The sequence below is a fragment of the Ictidomys tridecemlineatus genome, chromosome 5 (genome assembly GCF_052094955.1).
Source record: "Ictidomys tridecemlineatus isolate mIctTri1 chromosome 5, mIctTri1.hap1, whole genome shotgun sequence".
Taxonomy (NCBI): domain Eukaryota; kingdom Metazoa; phylum Chordata; class Mammalia; order Rodentia; family Sciuridae; genus Ictidomys; species Ictidomys tridecemlineatus.
Window position 1 is genome coordinate 4,902,223 of NC_135481.1, and position 18,702 is coordinate 4,920,924.

General features: G+C 36.6%; 1 protein-coding gene across 6 annotated transcripts in view; it reads right to left on the bottom strand.

Annotated features, from left to right (window-relative positions):
• Herc2 (HECT and RLD domain containing E3 ubiquitin protein ligase 2) overlaps nt 1–18,702 on the bottom strand; it is a 202,151-nt gene that overhangs the window by 15,208 nt on the left and 168,241 nt on the right. For all 6 annotated transcript variants that reach the window (XM_078049112.1, XM_078049114.1, XM_078049113.1 and 3 more), the window contains 10 exons: nt 18,522–18,640; nt 17,545–17,670; nt 16,961–17,116; nt 16,469–16,584; nt 15,961–16,159; nt 11,458–11,672; nt 5,793–5,970; nt 3,689–3,850; nt 1,838–1,929; nt 1,484–1,623 (listed from right to left, as the gene is read on the bottom strand). In XM_078049112.1, coding sequence (XP_077905238.1) covers nt 1,484–1,623; nt 1,838–1,929; nt 3,689–3,850; nt 5,793–5,970; nt 11,458–11,672; nt 15,961–16,159; nt 16,469–16,584; nt 16,961–17,116; nt 17,545–17,670; nt 18,522–18,640 — 1,503 coding nt within the window. The remainder of the gene's footprint in view (nt 1–1,483; nt 1,624–1,837; nt 1,930–3,688; nt 3,851–5,792; nt 5,971–11,457; nt 11,673–15,960; nt 16,160–16,468; nt 16,585–16,960; nt 17,117–17,544; nt 17,671–18,521; nt 18,641–18,702) is intronic.

Below are 18,702 nucleotides of genomic sequence, written 5' to 3' on the forward strand. Positions count from 1 at the left end.
AACTGTTGGAAATACACACTCAATGTTCAGGGTGGAGGCACCTGGACAGCAACTAAATCACATGATTCAGGATACAAAAGTTCTTGGTAAGGTGCTTCTAACTATTCTGTATAATTTGTCTCAAAATTTAAAATAATTAAATTAATCAAACAACAGTGTTTTAGTTCTTCATCAAGAACTACGATGCCATTCTACCACAAACCATAAAATATGCTTATTCATATATAAAACTCTTCTACCAATGAAATGATTACTTGGTACATGTTTATGTAATTCACCAAAGGCTTTAAAATGGAGCACAATTTGGAGAATGGCTGTCTTCTGAAAGCTGAAGTTTTCCATTGCTGCTATGGCAAATCACATACCTTTCTGGCTTAAACAACACATACTTAACAGCTTTTACTCCTACAGATCAGAAGTCCAATATAGGTCTCATGTATGGAGGCCCTCAGGGAGTTCCTTTGTTCCTCAGGTTGTTGGCAGAATTCAGTTTAAAGGACTGAGGTCCAGCTTCTTTGTTGGTTTTCACTGAAAGATGGCCCAGCCTCCAGAAGCCACCCCATTTTCTGGCCCCTTCCTCTGTCTTGATAGCCAACAACAGCAGGACATGAGCATCACATGCTTTGAAAACTTCTGCACCTCTCTAGTCACATCTCAACCAACTCTTCAGCCTCCTTTACTGATTTGAATGTGCCAGGTATTTACTTTGGGCCCACCCATGAACCAGAATAATTTCCATATTGCAAAGTTGGCTGATTTGTGACCTTAATTCTATCTGGAAAGTCCCTTTTGCCATTGTATCAGAATCCCCAAGACCACCCCATGTTCTGTGATACACTAGGAGAACTCACAAGACTCAGCATGCAGTTGCACTCAGCTATCACTTGTGAAAGGATACAGTGAAAGGATACAGTAAAATCAGGCAAAAGAAAAAGACACCTAGGGGAAAGGCCAGGGAAAATCTGGCACAAGCTGCCAGAGTCATCTCCCAGTGAACTCACACAAGAGAAGTTTAATTCCCACAGTAAAAAGGTGTGAAGACAAGTGTGAAATACTATCTACCAGGGAAGCTCATCAGAGAATCAACACTGAGGGTTTTCACTGGGGCTGATCACACAGCTACCCTTCTGCCTGGCACATACCAAGCTCCAGATTTCAGAAGAAAGTAGGGTTCAGTACAGACCACATTGCTTATATGCAAACAATTCAGGCCCAGTGAGCCATACACACTATCTAGAGAATGGGGAGCTCTCCTGAGATCCATGTTCCTAGCTGGGAACTATCCCAGGCCAGCTTGGTTAGCTCTTGCCTGTTCAGCCTCATAACATAAAATATTCAAAGATGCAACATAAGGGGCTAATAGACACTCAGGACACAGCATAATTCTCTGGCACCACTCCTCCCTTTTCCAGCACATGTTGTTCCTATGCTGCTCTCTCAGATTTATAGGCCTCAGTTCCAAAGCATTGGGCCTCAAACCTACCATCCTCTGTGCAGCACACACAGTGCAGAGAGCCAGTGGCAATGGCAATGACTTTCTTCCCCTGCAGCCCTTGGACCTGCCGAGGTCTTCGAACATGGTCATCAGATCCATGGCCCAGCCTGTGATAATCTCCTTTGCCCCTGCACACAAAGGAAGCACAGAATTTACTAAGAAAAAGTTATCTCATTTACCATCTGCCATCCTTCTGGTGCAAGCTCTGTATTCCAGGTTGGGAAAAAAAAAAAAAAAAAGCCTGCCATAGAAGTTACATTCTACTGTATGAAGAGATAGTTAACACAGCTTTAATTAAAAGTCTGATCTGATTTTGATTAGAATCAACAGAATCTTGCATACCAAGTATAAACAGCTCCAGATTTGGTAAGGGCGACAGAAAACTGGGATCCACATTCTACTTTAATCACTCCAAGGCCAGTAAGAGAATCAATCTAGAAAGGAAAAAGGTCCAATTAGACACCTTCCATCAATAGCCCTACAGCAGTTATTGCAACCACACTGAGACTGAACTAAGTCTAAGAAGAACTCTGAATATCCACTCCTGTTTAGAATATTTAACACAACTTAAAATCATACTCCACTTACTCAAAGTACTGCCGGGAAGTGAGCAGAAGCATCTGAGTGGCTGCAGACATGCCAACAGAGAGCAAAATGGGACCCAATGCATGTCACCAAAAAGGAAGATATTTCAACTGGCATGGAGGCACCCTCCTCAGCAATCCCTGTGTATCTACTTACCTCCCTCCAACACTCTCTCAAAACCTGAGGTTCACAGAGAGCAAGAAACAGCAAGACAGATGACCAAGAGCAAATGGGACCTGCCCATCTGTCTGGGTCCATTTATTAACATGCTCTTGGTCATGCAGTCCTACCTGAATGGGGCCCCAATTCACCACATCCAACAAGGAAGGGTCTCAGTGGAGCCCATTTTTACCTGTTATCACTTCTCCTTACCCAGCAAACTCCTTACCCCTGCTCCTTATTGCCTCTATGAGTGTTCTCATACTTACATTCCCATATTTAATTTTAAATTTAAATTAGTTAAAAATTTATTATCTTAACTAATCTTCCCCTGCCTCCCTCCCTGACACATTGGCATTAGTGATCTCTTCCTCTAGCCCCTCTAATCCTTGATGGTGTAAAGTCTGTGTATAAAACCTTCTTTAATCAGGAAAAGTCCACAACAGACCTTTTTTTCACATTGTGGAAACCTTTGTAACCTATAATGTGACTAAAATATCCATACACCTATACTGGACAAAGTGCTAGTGATAATGGAAAGGGAGGCCACCCTGAGCCACTTATAGGTACTAAGTATATTATTGTAACTAAGGGAGTGAATTTTAATTTTTATTTAATTTAAATTGATTTACATTTAAACATAAACAGTCAAATGTAACCAATAGCTACTATATTGGGCAACACAACTCCAGAAAGAAAAGTTACACGGTTGCCCCCACTACCAACACAGCTCAGGGGTGTGCCTGGTGCATGCCACCTGGTCAGAGCTCTGGGGCAACTGCATATAATATGGTTCTATTTCACACCTGCATTCTCTAAGCCCAGCAAGAGGAGACACTGGGCACAGAGAGGTTCCAGTTTCTTTTCACAGCACTCATGCACAGCAGCTCTACTACACCACAGTGCTCGGGCACTGCAGGCTGCAGAGTGGTAAGTACACGATCTAAACACATCGACTCATTTAACCTCTACCAAACACCCATTCACAATGTCAAGTCAGACTGGCAAAGTTAAGAAAATGCCTCAGCTCATGTGGAGCAATGCAAGGGACCTAAGCCCAGGCCTATAGACTCGGGTGCCAGACAGCCTCCTCATGGGGCTTCTCTCAGAGTACCTGTCCTTAAGTTCTAGTGCATCCCACAGTGTGTGACATGGTATCTGCCTACCACTGTAAACTGAAGTGATTTGGAACAATATGTTACTCTATTCCTCCAACAGGCCTATGTAGTAAATAAAACCAGAGGCTCTGTAAAATCTGGATTACATCCATTCCCCAAAAAGGCAAAAAAAACACTTAAAATACCTTATGCCTTTGGGCCCTTCACTCACATTTTACTTGATTACCAAATATTTTTTGCAAAGAAGGTAAAGTTGAGGTTAAAATGCCCCTGTGAAGTCCACAGAGGAGGATAGCAATGATGAATCTGAGGCTATTCAAACAGGAAATACCTTCATGGGCACTTTGCAGCCATCACTGCCTCCTCTGCCAAGCTTGCCATAGTCCCCATCCCCCCAGGACCAGACAGTATCATCGTCGGTGAGGCTGAGGGTCTGGGCATCACCGCTGCCACAGGCAATATCCACCACACGGTGGCCCTGCAGTGCCTCCACCTTCAGGGGGAAAAAAAAAAACCTTCAGTTAGCTGGCCATACACAATGAAGGTTTATCAAAGGAAAAGCTTTACAATGCTGCCATTCTTTTTTGCATGAATGCTTATTTTAAGCCTTTATAATTTTAATAATCCTATGAGATAAAACAGAAAACACCTTCCTTTATGTGAACTATACTAATCTAAACTGTAGGAAGCAGGTCTCAGCGTCCTGTGAGCCAATCCTGCTCCGCCATGAAAACTATTCATTCATCCCTTTGTATCACTACAAAGACAGTGGGCCTTCTAGAAGCCAAAGCATTTTGCTAGATGCCAATTAATATTTATCTTTACAGTTGACTCTAAAACAACATGGGGTTTAGAGGTGCAATGCCCCAACAGTTAAAAATCCACATGTAACTTTTTACTCCCCAAAAGCTTAACTACTAATACCCTGCTACTGACTGGAAGTCTTACTGTAACATAGTCATTTAATATATATTTTGTATGTTAATGTATTATAAATGGCAGAAAATACACAAAAACTAAAAGATATCACTTTTTACTATGATATGAATTACAAGAAGAGATAAGCAGGACTAGGAATGTAGTTCTATGGTAGATCATGTGTCTAGCATGCATTGAGGGCCTGAGTTCAACCCCCAGCACTACAAATAAAAAAAAAATAAAATAGAAATGAACTGATCACATGGAGATGAACAGTGTCATGTGGCGTTTTAAACATATACCTATGAGGGAAAGGGAGAGAGAAGGGAAACTGCAGGGAAAGGGAAGGTGATCCTCAGGGTTATATAAAATTACATACAAGAGGAAGTAAGGGGTAAGGGAAGAAGTACACAATTGGAATAAATGTTTTACAGTAGAGGTGGTCGAGAGAGAAGAGGGGAGGGGAGGGGTGGGGTGGGGTGGGGGGATAGTAGATGATAGGTTAGAGAGCAGAATTCATCAGACACTAGAATGGCAATGTGTAAATCAATGGAAATGTAACTGATGTAACCGATGTGATTCAGCAATCTGTATACGGGGTAATAATGGAAGTTCATAACCATTCTGAATCAAATTGTGAAACATGATATATTAAGAAAGATGTAATGTTTTTAAAAAAAAAACAAAACAAAAAAAAACATATACCTACAATACTAGAGCTTACGATATTAGCAAGAATAGGTGGTCATATCATTATCATAATAATACAATGTACTATAGTTAATTTTAAACAGTTATGTTTAATATTGCACCTTGTGTTCATTTATATTTCTTTCAACCTGCAATGGTGCCATGTATTATCTATAAGTATTTGTATGCATAAGTTAGGATAAATTTAAACTTTTTTTTTTTTTTTTTTTTGCAGTGCTGGGGACGGACTTAAGGGCTTTGCTATCACTGAGCTACACTCCCAGCTCCAAATTTTACCTTTTTATAATAGATTTGTGTATGTTTTATGGTAGTAAATAATAAAATAGACTGTTATCTTCATATACTTTGTGCATTCATTACACACTCATTCCTTAACTTTTTTTTTATATGTCTAAGCTACCCAGTTTGTCTGAGTTTTTTCAAATTCTCAAAAAACTCCAAAAAATAATTCTGAATATAAATGGACCCAGACAGTTCAAACCACTGTTGTTCAAAATCAACTGTATATCTGTATAAGAATATTTCAAATACCACTCTGTTTAAATGGCCCATGATATGAATACAAAAATCAAGATTTTTTTATTTCCATCACAAAGAAAACCTAGTTATAAATAGTGAGCCTATGATCGCCGACACTAAAATGAAAAGAAAACAGAATGGGAAATATTTCTGACATTTTAAAACTCTAATGACAAGGGCAAACTATCCCCATCCACCGATGGCAAACTGCTGCATCTCACTTCAACATGATAGCACAAGCAGCCACTGGGCTTAGGTCTGGGCTTTTGAAGGTGGCACCTTCTCACCAGCTTTGGCTTTAACTGATCCTCACTGTCGCTGTGCCCCAGGCGGCCATACCGGCCTTTGCCCCATGTGTAGAGGTCTCCGGCTGCCGTGACACAGGCACTATGGGCTCCACCAGCAGCGACATCAACCACTTCAATTCCTCTCAAAGACTCAATGACACGAGGGCGGTCACATGGACTGCAAGAAAAGACATCAAATATAACAAATGAACTTCTACACTTAAATATTTTAAAGTTTATTAAATACTATGTATTTTTTTTGTTTCCTGCTCATTTAGTCAATGTGCTACTCTCAAAAAAAGTTATTATTAAATCAAGAAGAATCATTCAGATCTGAACTCAAAATTGCATAATGTCCTACCTAGCTCCCTTAGGAAATCTGAATGCCAGAGAATTTAACTTTCACAGTTCTAAATCAGGGGTTGGGAAGCTACTGCCCACACTGAGCTAAGTCTGTTCCATGGCCTATTTTTAAAATGCATATGAGCTGAGAATAAGTTTTATATTTTTAAAATGTCACTTTAAAAAACAATCATATGCAAAGCCTAAAATATTTACTACCCAGGCCTTTACTTGAAATAGTTTGCCCACCCTGCTATAAATCAACAATTCATTTAAGGAATTTTAAAGTATGACTATCACCAGCCTGTAAGGTGACAAGCAGGGCTACCATGTTTTCTTATTAAGTTCTGAAAGCTCTTTATATATTTTGGCTATCAGACCTCAGTCAGATTAAATGACTATAAATACCTTTTCCCAGCATGTGGCAGATCGTTTTAGTCTCTTCATAATGTTTTTAAAAGAACAGTTCATAATTTTTACAAAGTTCAATTTATCATGTTTTCAGATTTATATTTTACCTTGATGACTAATTCATTTTCTTCAACAAATCATGTCTTCAAGTTCTATCTGAAAAAATCTTTGATCTAAGATCACAAAAGCTTCCTTACATGATTCACTCTGAATTAATGTTTGGATATAGTACAGTATAAATTTAAGTTCATTTCTCACTATAAGGTAATCCAGTTATTCAAAACAATTGTGGAAAAAACAATTTTTCTTCAGTGAATTGCTTTTGCACTTTTATAAGTGGTATAGCAGAAACTGAGAAGTATCATTTTTTCTCATATTCACCTCGTCCCCATTCTTCTCCTCTACTATATTTCTTTCTTCTTTATACTAATACTATATTGCCTTGGTTATCTCAGCTTTAAAACAAGGGTTGAAATCAGACAATACAAGTCTTCTAACTTTATTCCTCATTTTCAAAGTTGTTTTACTCTTCTAGTCCTTTCCTATTTTCATATAATATTAATTTGCACATGATTTTAGGTCTTCACATATGTAATCCCAGAGACTCAGGAGGCTGAGGTGGGAGGATCATAAGTTCAAGGCCAGCCTCAGCAATTTAGCAAAGCCCTAACCAACTTAGTGAGACCCTGTCCCAAGATAAAAAGATATAAAAAAATGGGCCAGGATGATGTAGCTCAGTACCCTCTGGGTTCAATTCCCAGTTTAAAAAAAAAAATTAAAAAAACTTTTAAAATGTTAATAAAAATATCTAAATCTTAAAATAAAAACAATCTTTACTAGTATTTTATAGTTTTCTGTCTGTAGGTAATCCACATTTTTTTGGTCAGATTTATCCCTGAATATTTTGATTTTGAGAGAATAGTATTATAGATGGTGTTTGTTTTTTTATTAATTTCATTTTCTGATTACACTAATATGTGTATAGATGATGGCTTATTTATGCATATTCTATCTTATAACAATGTTAACATCACTTATTACTTCTGCTAGCTTTTTCCTAGACACATCAGATTCTCTGCATAAATAATGCTATCTGCAAACAAATACAGCTTTAATTCTCTTCCCAATCTGAATGCCTTTTGTTTCTTCACATTGCTGAACTGCCTTTGCTAAATCTGCAGCAAATGATGGAAAGAAGTGGTGACAGCAGACATCCTTGTCTGATCCTGAGGGGGCAGCGTTACAGTCTGTCATCACTAAGTACCATGGAGGTTTAACACAGATGCCCTTCATCAGGTTAAGGAAAAGGACCTTTTACTCCTAGATTGCTGGAAGTTTTTACTAGAAATGGATGTTGGAATTTGCCAAATGCTCTTCCCTCCTTCATCTACTGAGATTATCACATGGTTTTCTTCTTTATTATATAGACTGTTCCAAAGTTAAACCAACTTGCAATTTCTGGCATAAATTCAACATGGTCACATTGTATTATCTTTTTTATATATTTTTTTGAATTTGATTTCTTAAAACATGAATTTCTACATCTACGTTCATGAGGGATATTGGTCTATATCTTCCTAATAATGTTTGGATCTGGTTTGGATAAAAGCTACTGGAGAGAATTCCTTTCTTTTCAATTTTCTGAAAATGTTTAAGAAGAAATGGAATTATCCACGTTAGAGGTTAAAAATCACCAGTGATTTGTGCTGGAGACTTGTCTACAGCAAATTCATTTTCTGGGGAATATGTGACTTTTGAGGAATTTGTTCAACTCTTCTAAAAAAGCCAAGACTGTGGAATAAAGTTGTTCCTTGTATTGATGATCTTTTATATCTTTTATCATCTGCACACTTAGGGTGATCAAAACTCCTTCATTCCTGCTGGGCGTAGTGGCATACACCTGTAATCCCAGTGGCTCTGGAAACTTGAGGCAGGAGGATCATGAGTTCAAAGCCAGCCTCAGCAAGGGTGAGGTGCTAATAACTCGGTGAGACCCTATCTCTGAATAAAATACAAAATAGGGCTGAGGATGTGACTTGGTGGTTGAATGCCCCCGAGTTCATTTCCCTGGTACCAAAAAACAAAAACAAAAACAAAACAAAACAAAAAACCTTTAATGTTCCTATAATTGATAATTTCTTTTTTATGAGTCAAAATAGAGGTTTTATTGATTATATTTACCTCAAAGAACCAGTTTTTGTTTCTCATGATTTTCCCCATTTTGTGTGTGTGTGTGTGGGGGGGGGGGTCATGAGTTTCTGTTCTGATTTTCTTATTCCCTCTCTTCTGCTTATTTTAGCCTGTATCTGTTCTTCTTACTGTAGTATCTACATGTAGATGCTATAGTCATTGTTTTAAGAGCACTTTTCACTTTTAAAATATGTATTTCATGCTAAAAGTTTCCTTTTAAGTACTGCTTTTTCTAGATCTCATACATTTTGATATGATGTTTTAACTTCCACTCTGCTTAAAATTACTTCTAATTTATTTTCTGATTCATTCTTTGACCCATCAGTTATTTAGAAATGTTTTATTTACTTTCTAAATATTGGGGAAATTTTTCTAGAGACGTGTTTGTTGATAATTTCTAATGTAATTCCTTGTGGACAGAGAATATACTTTGTGTATCTTGAATCCTTTGGATGCATAAGATTTGTTTTATGGTCCAAATCATAGTCTATAATGGTAAGTATATGTGCACATGAAAAGAATGTACTTCTGCCTAGTACAGTGTTCTAAAAATGTGAGTTAGGTCAAGTTAGTTGACAATGATTCAAATATTCTATCCTTACTGATTTTTTATTTGCTTATTTTACCAATTATAAAAAGGGGGCATTAAAAATCTCTGACTGCAATTGTGGGTTTGTCTATATTTCCTTGGGGTTCTAGTATTTTTTTAAATTTTATTTGACATGTCTATTATTAGGTATATGGAATTAATATTTGTTTAATTATGTCCTACTTCATCATTAAGTAATTACTCTTTTAATCCCTACCAATATTATTTGCTGTAAAATCTACTTTACATGATATAAATACAGGCATTCCAGTTTCTTTTCATTAGTTTTAGCAAGATATATTTTCCCATCCTTTTAATTTTAGTCTATTTATATATCTATATTTAAGGTGGGATCACTGTAAGGAGCATTTGTTTGATGTTGCTTGTATTTTCCATTTTGATCATCTCTGACTTCTAATTAAGGTATTCAGACAATTTCATTTGATGTGATTCTCAATATTTTTGAGTTTAGGGCCACATCTTGCTATTTGTTTTCTATTTGTCCCATCTGTTCTTTGTTGAATTTTCCCTCTTTTTCTGCCTTTTTTTAAAATTATGTTTTATGATTTCACAAAACTCCATTGTTTCTTCCAAATACCCACCAATTGTGAATGTATTAGGCCATTTGAAGTTGTTCCATTGTTTGCTAGTGTTCTGTTCATCTGAATATTCTTTTTTTTTTTTTTCCTGTTTCACCCTGGACAGTTTCTACTTTTGAGTTTACTGACCTTTTCTTCTACAATGTCTAATCTGCCATTAATTGCATTCAATGTACTTTATATCTCTGACATTACATTTTTTATCCTTAGGCGTTTGATTTGGGCTTGTACATATCTTTCAGGCTCTACCTAACACATTCAAGTTTCTTTACCTTCTTGAAGATATGGCATTTGGTTAAAATAAGTGCTTTAATAAAGTTCTTATGGAGCAATTCTATCACTATGTCGTGTCTAGATCCATTTTAACTGAATGGTTTTTCTCCTCATATGAGTTGTATTTATATTCCTGCTCTTTTGTATGCCCGGTAGTTTTTGAGTAGATACAGGACATTATGAAGTTTACCATGGTAAGGGATTTGTTTTTAATTCATAAAAACAAATTATATGTTAAATTGCTTACAGATGGTTTAATCATCTCAGGTCTTTTAAGTTTTGGTGATAAGATAATAGCTACAAGTAGTACATGATTAATTTTCCCCCTACTATTTATTTGACAACATCATTTTAAATATTTTAATCAATGCCCTTTGAATTATGAGGTTTCTGGGAGTTCTATCTTCTGCCTCATGGGAGAACTCTGGGCACTCTTTCTTCTAATCCTTTTTGGGTGGTTGTTCCTTGGCCTCATACACATGTGATTGCTGTATTCAGCTCTGCACGTCCCTGGAGTTCTCTCTTTGTACAGTTCTCTCCTTCCTGGTACTCTGCATCCTCACATGTCTTAGCTTCCCTGGACTTCAGTACTGCCTCCTCCACACTAAGGATGTCTTCAAGCTAGTGCCTGGACTTGTCCTCTTTCCTGTGCCACATCCTGCAAACCTTTTATAGACAGTTCACTGAGGAAATTTTTTGAACTGGCCTTGTTTGTTTCCCATTTTCAGGAAACACTGTGCTTTGTCAATTTCCAATGTCTTTAGGGTGATTATTTTGTACATTTTTACAGCATTTTAGTAATTTCTAGGATAAGGAAGACTGATGTTATTCCAATTTGGCTAGTAGCCACCATTAATTTGTAAAAATGAATGAGCTTGGTTCTTCTGTTTAAAAACCACTGTCATTTGCATGTCCTTCCCCCTCAAATTCCTGCCATTTCCTCTGTGTTTACAGTTTTAGTATCCTGAAACACATAAAATGCCAAATGTGATTCAGTGAATGACTTGGAGAAGAAGGACAAAAAGAGGCTTTGTAATTAAAATCAAAAATTCAGAACTGATTTGTTTTTCTCCCAATAAAGTAGTGTTATAGGTAAGCCCACAGGTTGGCACGTGAACCTACCTATTTCTGCCAAATGTGTCACTATTTAATTTGAACAGACTGTTGTAAATGTTGTTTTGAAAAACAAAGTGCCAATATACTGTGCCAGCATTGAAACAAAGGAAAACATATCATTGAAAATGATGTTTTCACATAATACCTTCTGTTGCCATGCCCTAACTTCCCATCTTCTGCCTCACCCCAAGAGTAAACTTCTCCTTCTGAAGAGAGGGCAAGGCAGTGTTTTCCTCCTGAGTTGACAGCCACCTTCTTAATAAACACGTGCTGAATGGACTCCAGCAATGTTGGGGTAGACACTGACTCTGTCCCTCCAATTCCTAGTCTGCCACCAGCACCATAGCCAGTGGCATACAGCTAAGGAAACAAAAAGTAATAGCAACATTAGATTTTCACCTAAATATCCCTAGATTTAAAGATTAACAAACCTAATCAGAGCTCTAGCCATTGTTACCACAGAGTAATAAATATAAAAAAAAATTTTTTTAGTTGTGGATTGACAAAATAACTTTATTTTACTAACTTATTTTTATGTGGTGCTGAGAATAGAACCCAATGCCTCACACATGATAAGCAAGCGCTCTACCACCGAGCCACAATCCCAGCTTCCAGAGTACTAAAATTAAAAAAAAAAAAAAAAAAAAAATCACAGGGGTTGGGGCTGTAGCTCAGTGGTAGAGCACTTGTCTCACATGTGTGAGGCGCTGGGTTCGATCCTCAGTACCACATAAAAATAAAGAAATAAAATAAAGGTATTTAAAACAAAACAAAAAAAAGAGAATGTAGAAAGTTCTTAGACATTCTGTTATCAAAATTCTAATAATGAAAGAAAACTTGACTATTAGAAATCACAAATTCTCAAAAAATATATTTTGAAAATAAGGGCTTCTCCATGGAAACTTTTCCATTTTTATATAGACCATTAGTATAACAAAAAAAAAGGTTTAATTATCTACTATATGCTAATCTCTGAAAAATAAACCCATGGAAACATCCCACAGAAAAATTATAAATATATTTTAATATATCATCAAGGCAGCATATAAATCACATAAGAAAGAACACCATTTTTCACTCTACATAAATAATAATTGTTTTGGGACACAAAACATCTTTATCATTAATTAGGGAGAAAGAAAGATCAGACTGACATTTCCAAATGCATGTAGGCATTTACATGGTGTTTCATTCTGTTTTAGTCATTTTTCAAATGTGTTGCTACACTGATACAACAGTAAGAAAACTGTAAACTCAGGTAGATAAATGCACCCTCAAGCCAGCTGCCAGCTTCTCCAGGGAAGGTTTTGAAGATCTTGAGTGCACAGGATGTGTGGGGGTGCTGTATGGAAGAGTCCCTGTTGATCCTAATCATGCAAAAGCACAGGCACATTCTCCATGTGTAAAATCAATTACACATCAACCTCAAAGGAGACTGTAGATTCCTTAGACTCCACAGGGCTGCTCCCTCAGTGTGACCATCAATGAGAAATAACAAGAGAACAACAAAGAAAGTTGCCTTTCTTAACATTAAATGAAAAGTGAAGAATCTGCCCTGAGAATTTATACCCACAAAAACCAGTCCTCAAGTTGATTTTTTGTTCTAAATTCACACCTATGGACTAAAATCCTCTAGTAAAAAATTTAATTTTAAAATAGGTTAAGTTGGTAATGTCCCAAGTTTATAAACTCTCTTTGGATGCATTAATACAAACTATACCTCAAAAAATTTCTATACAAAATTTTCCAAGGAAAACGAAAAGCTCATAGTTTTAAAAAATTTGCATCATATAAAAAAGGAAAGAAGGTGTCAAAATTAAGAGCCAGCAGAAGAACAATAGTTTAATATTATATTTAAAGAGATAAAATCTTCAGGGCTGGGATTATGGCTCAGTGATAGAGCACTTGCCTAGCAAGTATGAGGCACTGTGTCAATTCTCAGCCCTGATATAAGTAAATAAACAAAATAAAGATCCATGGACAACTTAAAAAAGAGATGGAGGGAGGAATCTTCAAAAATATGCTCAAGAACTAAGAGGATAAAAAAATAACCCAAAGCAGAACTTCTAGAAACTACATATTAAACAGCAAATTACACAGATGGAAAAAAGAAATTAGAGAACTAGAAGATCAAGTTAAAGAAATTATCCAGCATACATATGACAAAGAAAAAAAAAAGGAGAGAAAATATGAAAGAAGCATCAAAAGATATAAAGGAAACACCTTCTCACCCTAACAGCAATCACTTCCAGGTAGAGACCACACAGAAATTATAGGAGAAGCAATATTTGGAAATATAATAACTGAAAATTTACCAGAATTCTTGAAAATTTCCCTTCCCTGCTTCAATCCCTCACACCTCCTAACCCCCTCTACCTGCACCTTACCCTCCTCCCTCCCCCCCCAAAAAAAAACACTGCTCACAAAACAAAAAAGAATGGGAGAAAAGAGAAATTGATACCTAAACATATCACAGTAGAACTATACATTACCAAAGAAAGATCTTAAATTAAGCCACAGAAAAAAATTTATTACCTTAATTTGTGTAAAAGTTACCCTGTTGACATCCTATTAGTAACAATGAAAGTCAAAACACAGAAGAATAAAATTTTAATATGCTAACAAAATTATTAACTGAAAATTTTATACTCCAGACAGGAGTTGACAAATTATGGCCCACAGGCTCTATCAGTCCCATCTTCTGTTTTTGTAAAAATCTTATCTTGGAAAACAGGAGGGAAAAAAGTTCAAATACACAAACAAAAACAGAGAATTAACCAACAACAACAAAAACTCACTAAAGGAAAACTGAAAAAGATACTCATAAAGTAGATGAAAAGCAATTATAAGGTCTGAGGGATAAGAAATGATGGTGAGCAAAGGCCTGGGTCATCATAAAAAAGCATGATCTACGTAAAACAACAATAACAATGTCTAGGGGAGAGGGTAATTAGAACCAAAACAGAGCATAACAATGGATCAGTTCTTATCCTGTTTTGAAGAAAGAAAGAAATACCATTTAACTTTGGATTATAAATAACCTGAAAACATCATATTCAACCACAAGAAGGGGAAGTTATACTCCATGTATGTATAATATGTCAAAATATAGTCTACTATCAAGTGTAACTAAAAAGAACAAATAAAAAATTTAAAAAATTAAAAGTAAATAAATAACCAGGAAACAACTAAAAGACAAATAATTTTCCAGAAAACAAATAAGAAAGGAATATACTTCAACCTTTTTCTGAAGCTACTCCTGCCCTATTTCCCGTGGCAGCAGTTCCCAATGGTCTCTGCTTCCAGACATGCATGCCCTCTGTGTTCTCCTTGAATGTGGGCTGAACCTAGACAGTTCTGAGCGGAATCAGGCAAGAATGATGAAGCATCACTTCTGTGATTTCCTTAACTGAATTGAAACTTCCATCTTGCTACTAGTCTTTTTCTTGCTGGTGCTCACTCCTACATTCTCCCTTGTTTATGCTGATGATGCTGGCTTTTATAGCGCATGGCAAAGACCTGAGTGAGAGTGGCTCTCCCAATAGTTCATGAAGGACTGAGGCCTCAGCCCAACAGTCCACAAGAAACTGAATCCTTCCTTGTACAACCTTAAGATGACTACAGCCTGGTCAGAGATTCTGGGCCAAGGGAACCAAGCTATGCCACCTCCAGAGTCTTAGCCCAGAAAAACTGTGAGAAGATGACTGTGGGTTTTTGTTTGTTGGTTGTTTAAGTTAAACAGACACCTGATATAATACCAAAGCCAGACAAGGAGTGTGTAAGACAGGAAAAGTAGTCTCACCCAGTAACATGAACCTCCCAAGAATGTTGAACAAAATACTCACAAACACAAACTGAAAAAGAATTAAAAAAATTTCTGATTAAATTGGGTTTATACAGAAAACCCCCAAGTTTAACATGAGAAAACTCAATCTAATTCACTATGTTAATTCACTGAAGGAAGAAAACATCTACAAAAGAGAATTTTTTTACATGCAGAAAGAATGTTTGACACAAATCAATATCCATTCATGAACAGAGACCTCCTTAATCTGACGAATAACGTGTGAATTATCCCATCACACTACTTCAAGAACATGCCCAACATTACACTCCAATTCCCAACCAGGAGGACTAGCTCCCTTTTTTCCACCCAAGAGGAAAAATATAAACAAAAGAGAGGTAAACTAGAAAATAACAACATTCATTTATGGAGTATGGCTTTCTATAATACCAAAAAAAAAAAAAATCTTGAGATACAGTAGAAAGAAAAGAATAAGGTCACTAGATATAAAATCAATATGTTAACATAACCATTTCTACATATCAACTACAACAGGATTTAAATTTTTTTAAAGATAACAATTACAATAGCAAACAAGAAAATACATCAAATAAATGATATGCAAATAAAATTATACTTTTGAATATATGATATAGTTCAAAATTTAAAGATTAATAAGTTATAGAATACATCTAAAGATTATATTTAGAATACAACTACTTCTAGCAATTGCTTTATAGCAATACTATAGATATTGAGACAGTATTTCAATATAGAGCCTTACATATACAAGAACTAAATAATACACCTACATATAACTGCCTCAGACTTAATGACAGTATGACACAAAAAAGGCATCTTTACCTTTCCATCAGCTGTCACTGCAAAAAGTGTCTGTTCTCCTCCAATTAATTGTACCGGTCTGAGAGTGGCAAGTGCTTCACATGGAGTAGGTACTTTAACTTTTGCACCTTCAATGCCCCCAAGCTGCCCCCTATGATTATGTCCCCATCCATAAATAGTTCCACTGCCACCAGCTGAAAGAGTCCAGTCATCTGGCCGCCTGCAACAAACATTAAAAGAACATTTGAGCCGGATGCAGTGGTGCATGCCTGTAATCCCAACAGCTCTGGAGGCTGAGGCAGGAGGATCAGGAGTTCAAAGTCAGCCTCAGCAAAAGCAAGGCACTAAGCAACTCAGTGAGACCCTGTCTCTAAATAAAATATAAAATAGGGCTGTGGATGTGGCTAAGTGGTTGAGTTACCCTGAGTTCAATCCCCAGTAACAAAAGAAAAAAAAAATTTTTGACATAAGAAAGAATTGCACTTAAAACTCTTTCACTCATAACATTACTTGTTTTGGATATAATAACCTGTTCATCCACTGTACAAGTTGTTCATCTTGCTCTCTTTTAAAAATGTCGTGGCTCTCATGGAGAATGTCCATATTTTCACTATCTGCCATTAACTCACGAATTTTCTTAGCCACCTAGACAACATTATAATGAGTATGAATTAAACACTTATCCCAAGAATAAAACAAATAAATATTAAGAAGACAAGAGGAATTGCTTCCCAGAAATATGAGGAAATGCCAATGTTAACATTGTGATTTTCTACTTAATAAGTAAAATCAATATTATTACATCAAGTCTAAACTACTAAATACCATCTAGGCAGTAACATTACATATTTATTAAAAGTAACTTTTAACTAAACTTCACAGTTCATTTACTCATATTCACCTTTTCTTTATGGTATTTCTTGTCAAGAGAAATTTTTTTGTGTGTATTTTCACACTACAGCTAAATTTTTAAAAAAAATGTTTTGCATTACAAAAGTGATTCCAAAATAATGTGCAATACCTCATCAAGAAATAAACGAGGCAATGGTGTTCTTTTGTCCAGGGCCACAGCAACACGGGAGGCCATACAGTACCTTCGGAACCAAGCCCATTTGTGTGTCTCAGCACAGCAAGGGAGAGTGTCTAGTTCCAGGTCACAAGCAAGAGCTACCAGGACCTAGAGCCACCAAAAATTAGACAAAAACAAAAAACACAAGGATGCTTAAAAATATGGCTAGCATTCTAGTTTACTAACACAATGTACCAGTAAGAAGATTGTCATTAGCCACCTCCCAAGGTTTCTGAAGACTTTTGAGGAGCTCCTTATTAATTCAACAGTGATATAATTATTCCTAATGTTCTTGGAAAAACACTTTATACACAAGGACCTCAGATCCAACAATTGCTTCGATATCCTTGGTACATTAACAAGAGAACCCACGAATCTCAAAGCATGATATATTTAGACAACGGGTTAAGGTATAAAGGCTTAGAACACATAATTATTTCTTGAGAATTTTTTCATATTCAACTTCAGCCCTCAAAGAGGCCTGTAACACAGAGCACTGTACTCTACCATCACTGTAGAAATAAATTAATTATCACCTTAAAGAATGGGCTGTGAAGCAGCTGTTTTCCACCTCTCACAATAGGATCTTCATATTCAAACTGCCTTTGTAAAGCTTCTGGAAGGCCTTTCACCAAAGCAGCAAGAGCACTGCCTGTAAAACTCTTAAAAATAATAAAGTGAGATTCTATTGCAGGAATCCAAAACACAGGAGAGAGAGATCAGTTTGTTTTCTTCATGTCAAAGGTTTCATTTATTGGTGCTATTCCCCCATTAAAAAATGCTTATTTGACTGGGTACAGTGGTGCACACCTGTAATACCAGCAGCTGGGAGACTGAGGCAGGAGGATAATGAGTTCAAAGTCAGCTTCAGCAACTTAGCAAGGCCCTAAGCAACTCGGCGAGATACTATCTCGAAATAAAATATACAAAAAAGGATGGGTATGTGGCTCAGTGGTTTAGCACCCCTGGTACTTAAAAAAAAAAAAAAAGCTTTTGTGCACAAGGCCCTGAGCACCCCACACACACACACACACACACACACACACATATAAACATAAATGCTGAAGTAAGAAAAGAAGCTAAAAAGCTAAAAGTATATGAGCACTACAATAAAAAAGGGGAATGTGATCATTCATCTCAGAATGTTTGGCCCCAGTTTCAAAACAGCCACTCCTGGGGAACCATCCCTTTCTGGCATGGAGACTGTGCCTGTGCTCTTGCATGATTAAGATCAACAGGGAATCTCCCACACAGCACAGTAAAGAGCAAGTGGCCAATCAGACTAACTTGTAAAGTCCAAACACAGTCCTAATATACACAGCTGCTAACACATTGATTTTTTTTTTTTTTTACAAATCAAAGTCCAACAATATAAGAAAAAATCCGGATATGGTGAAGGCCTCCTCATGCCCAGATGAAATTTCCCAACTCATTTCAACAATTTAAATGATTTAAGCAATATTTTATTCCCAAAGGATCACATGTCTAGATACCATATCACAAAGCTCCATACCAAAGCTCTGGTTTCCCCATCATTTTCTCCAAGTAGCCTGTTTATGTTAATTGACTGCCCAAATTCTGTTGTAAGCAGCTTCCTTAATCTTTGAAGGGCCCACATTCTGTGGCTGGCAGCTGAAATGAGTAAATAGGAAATATAAGGAACTTGACCATTTTCTTCCAAACAGTAAGACAGA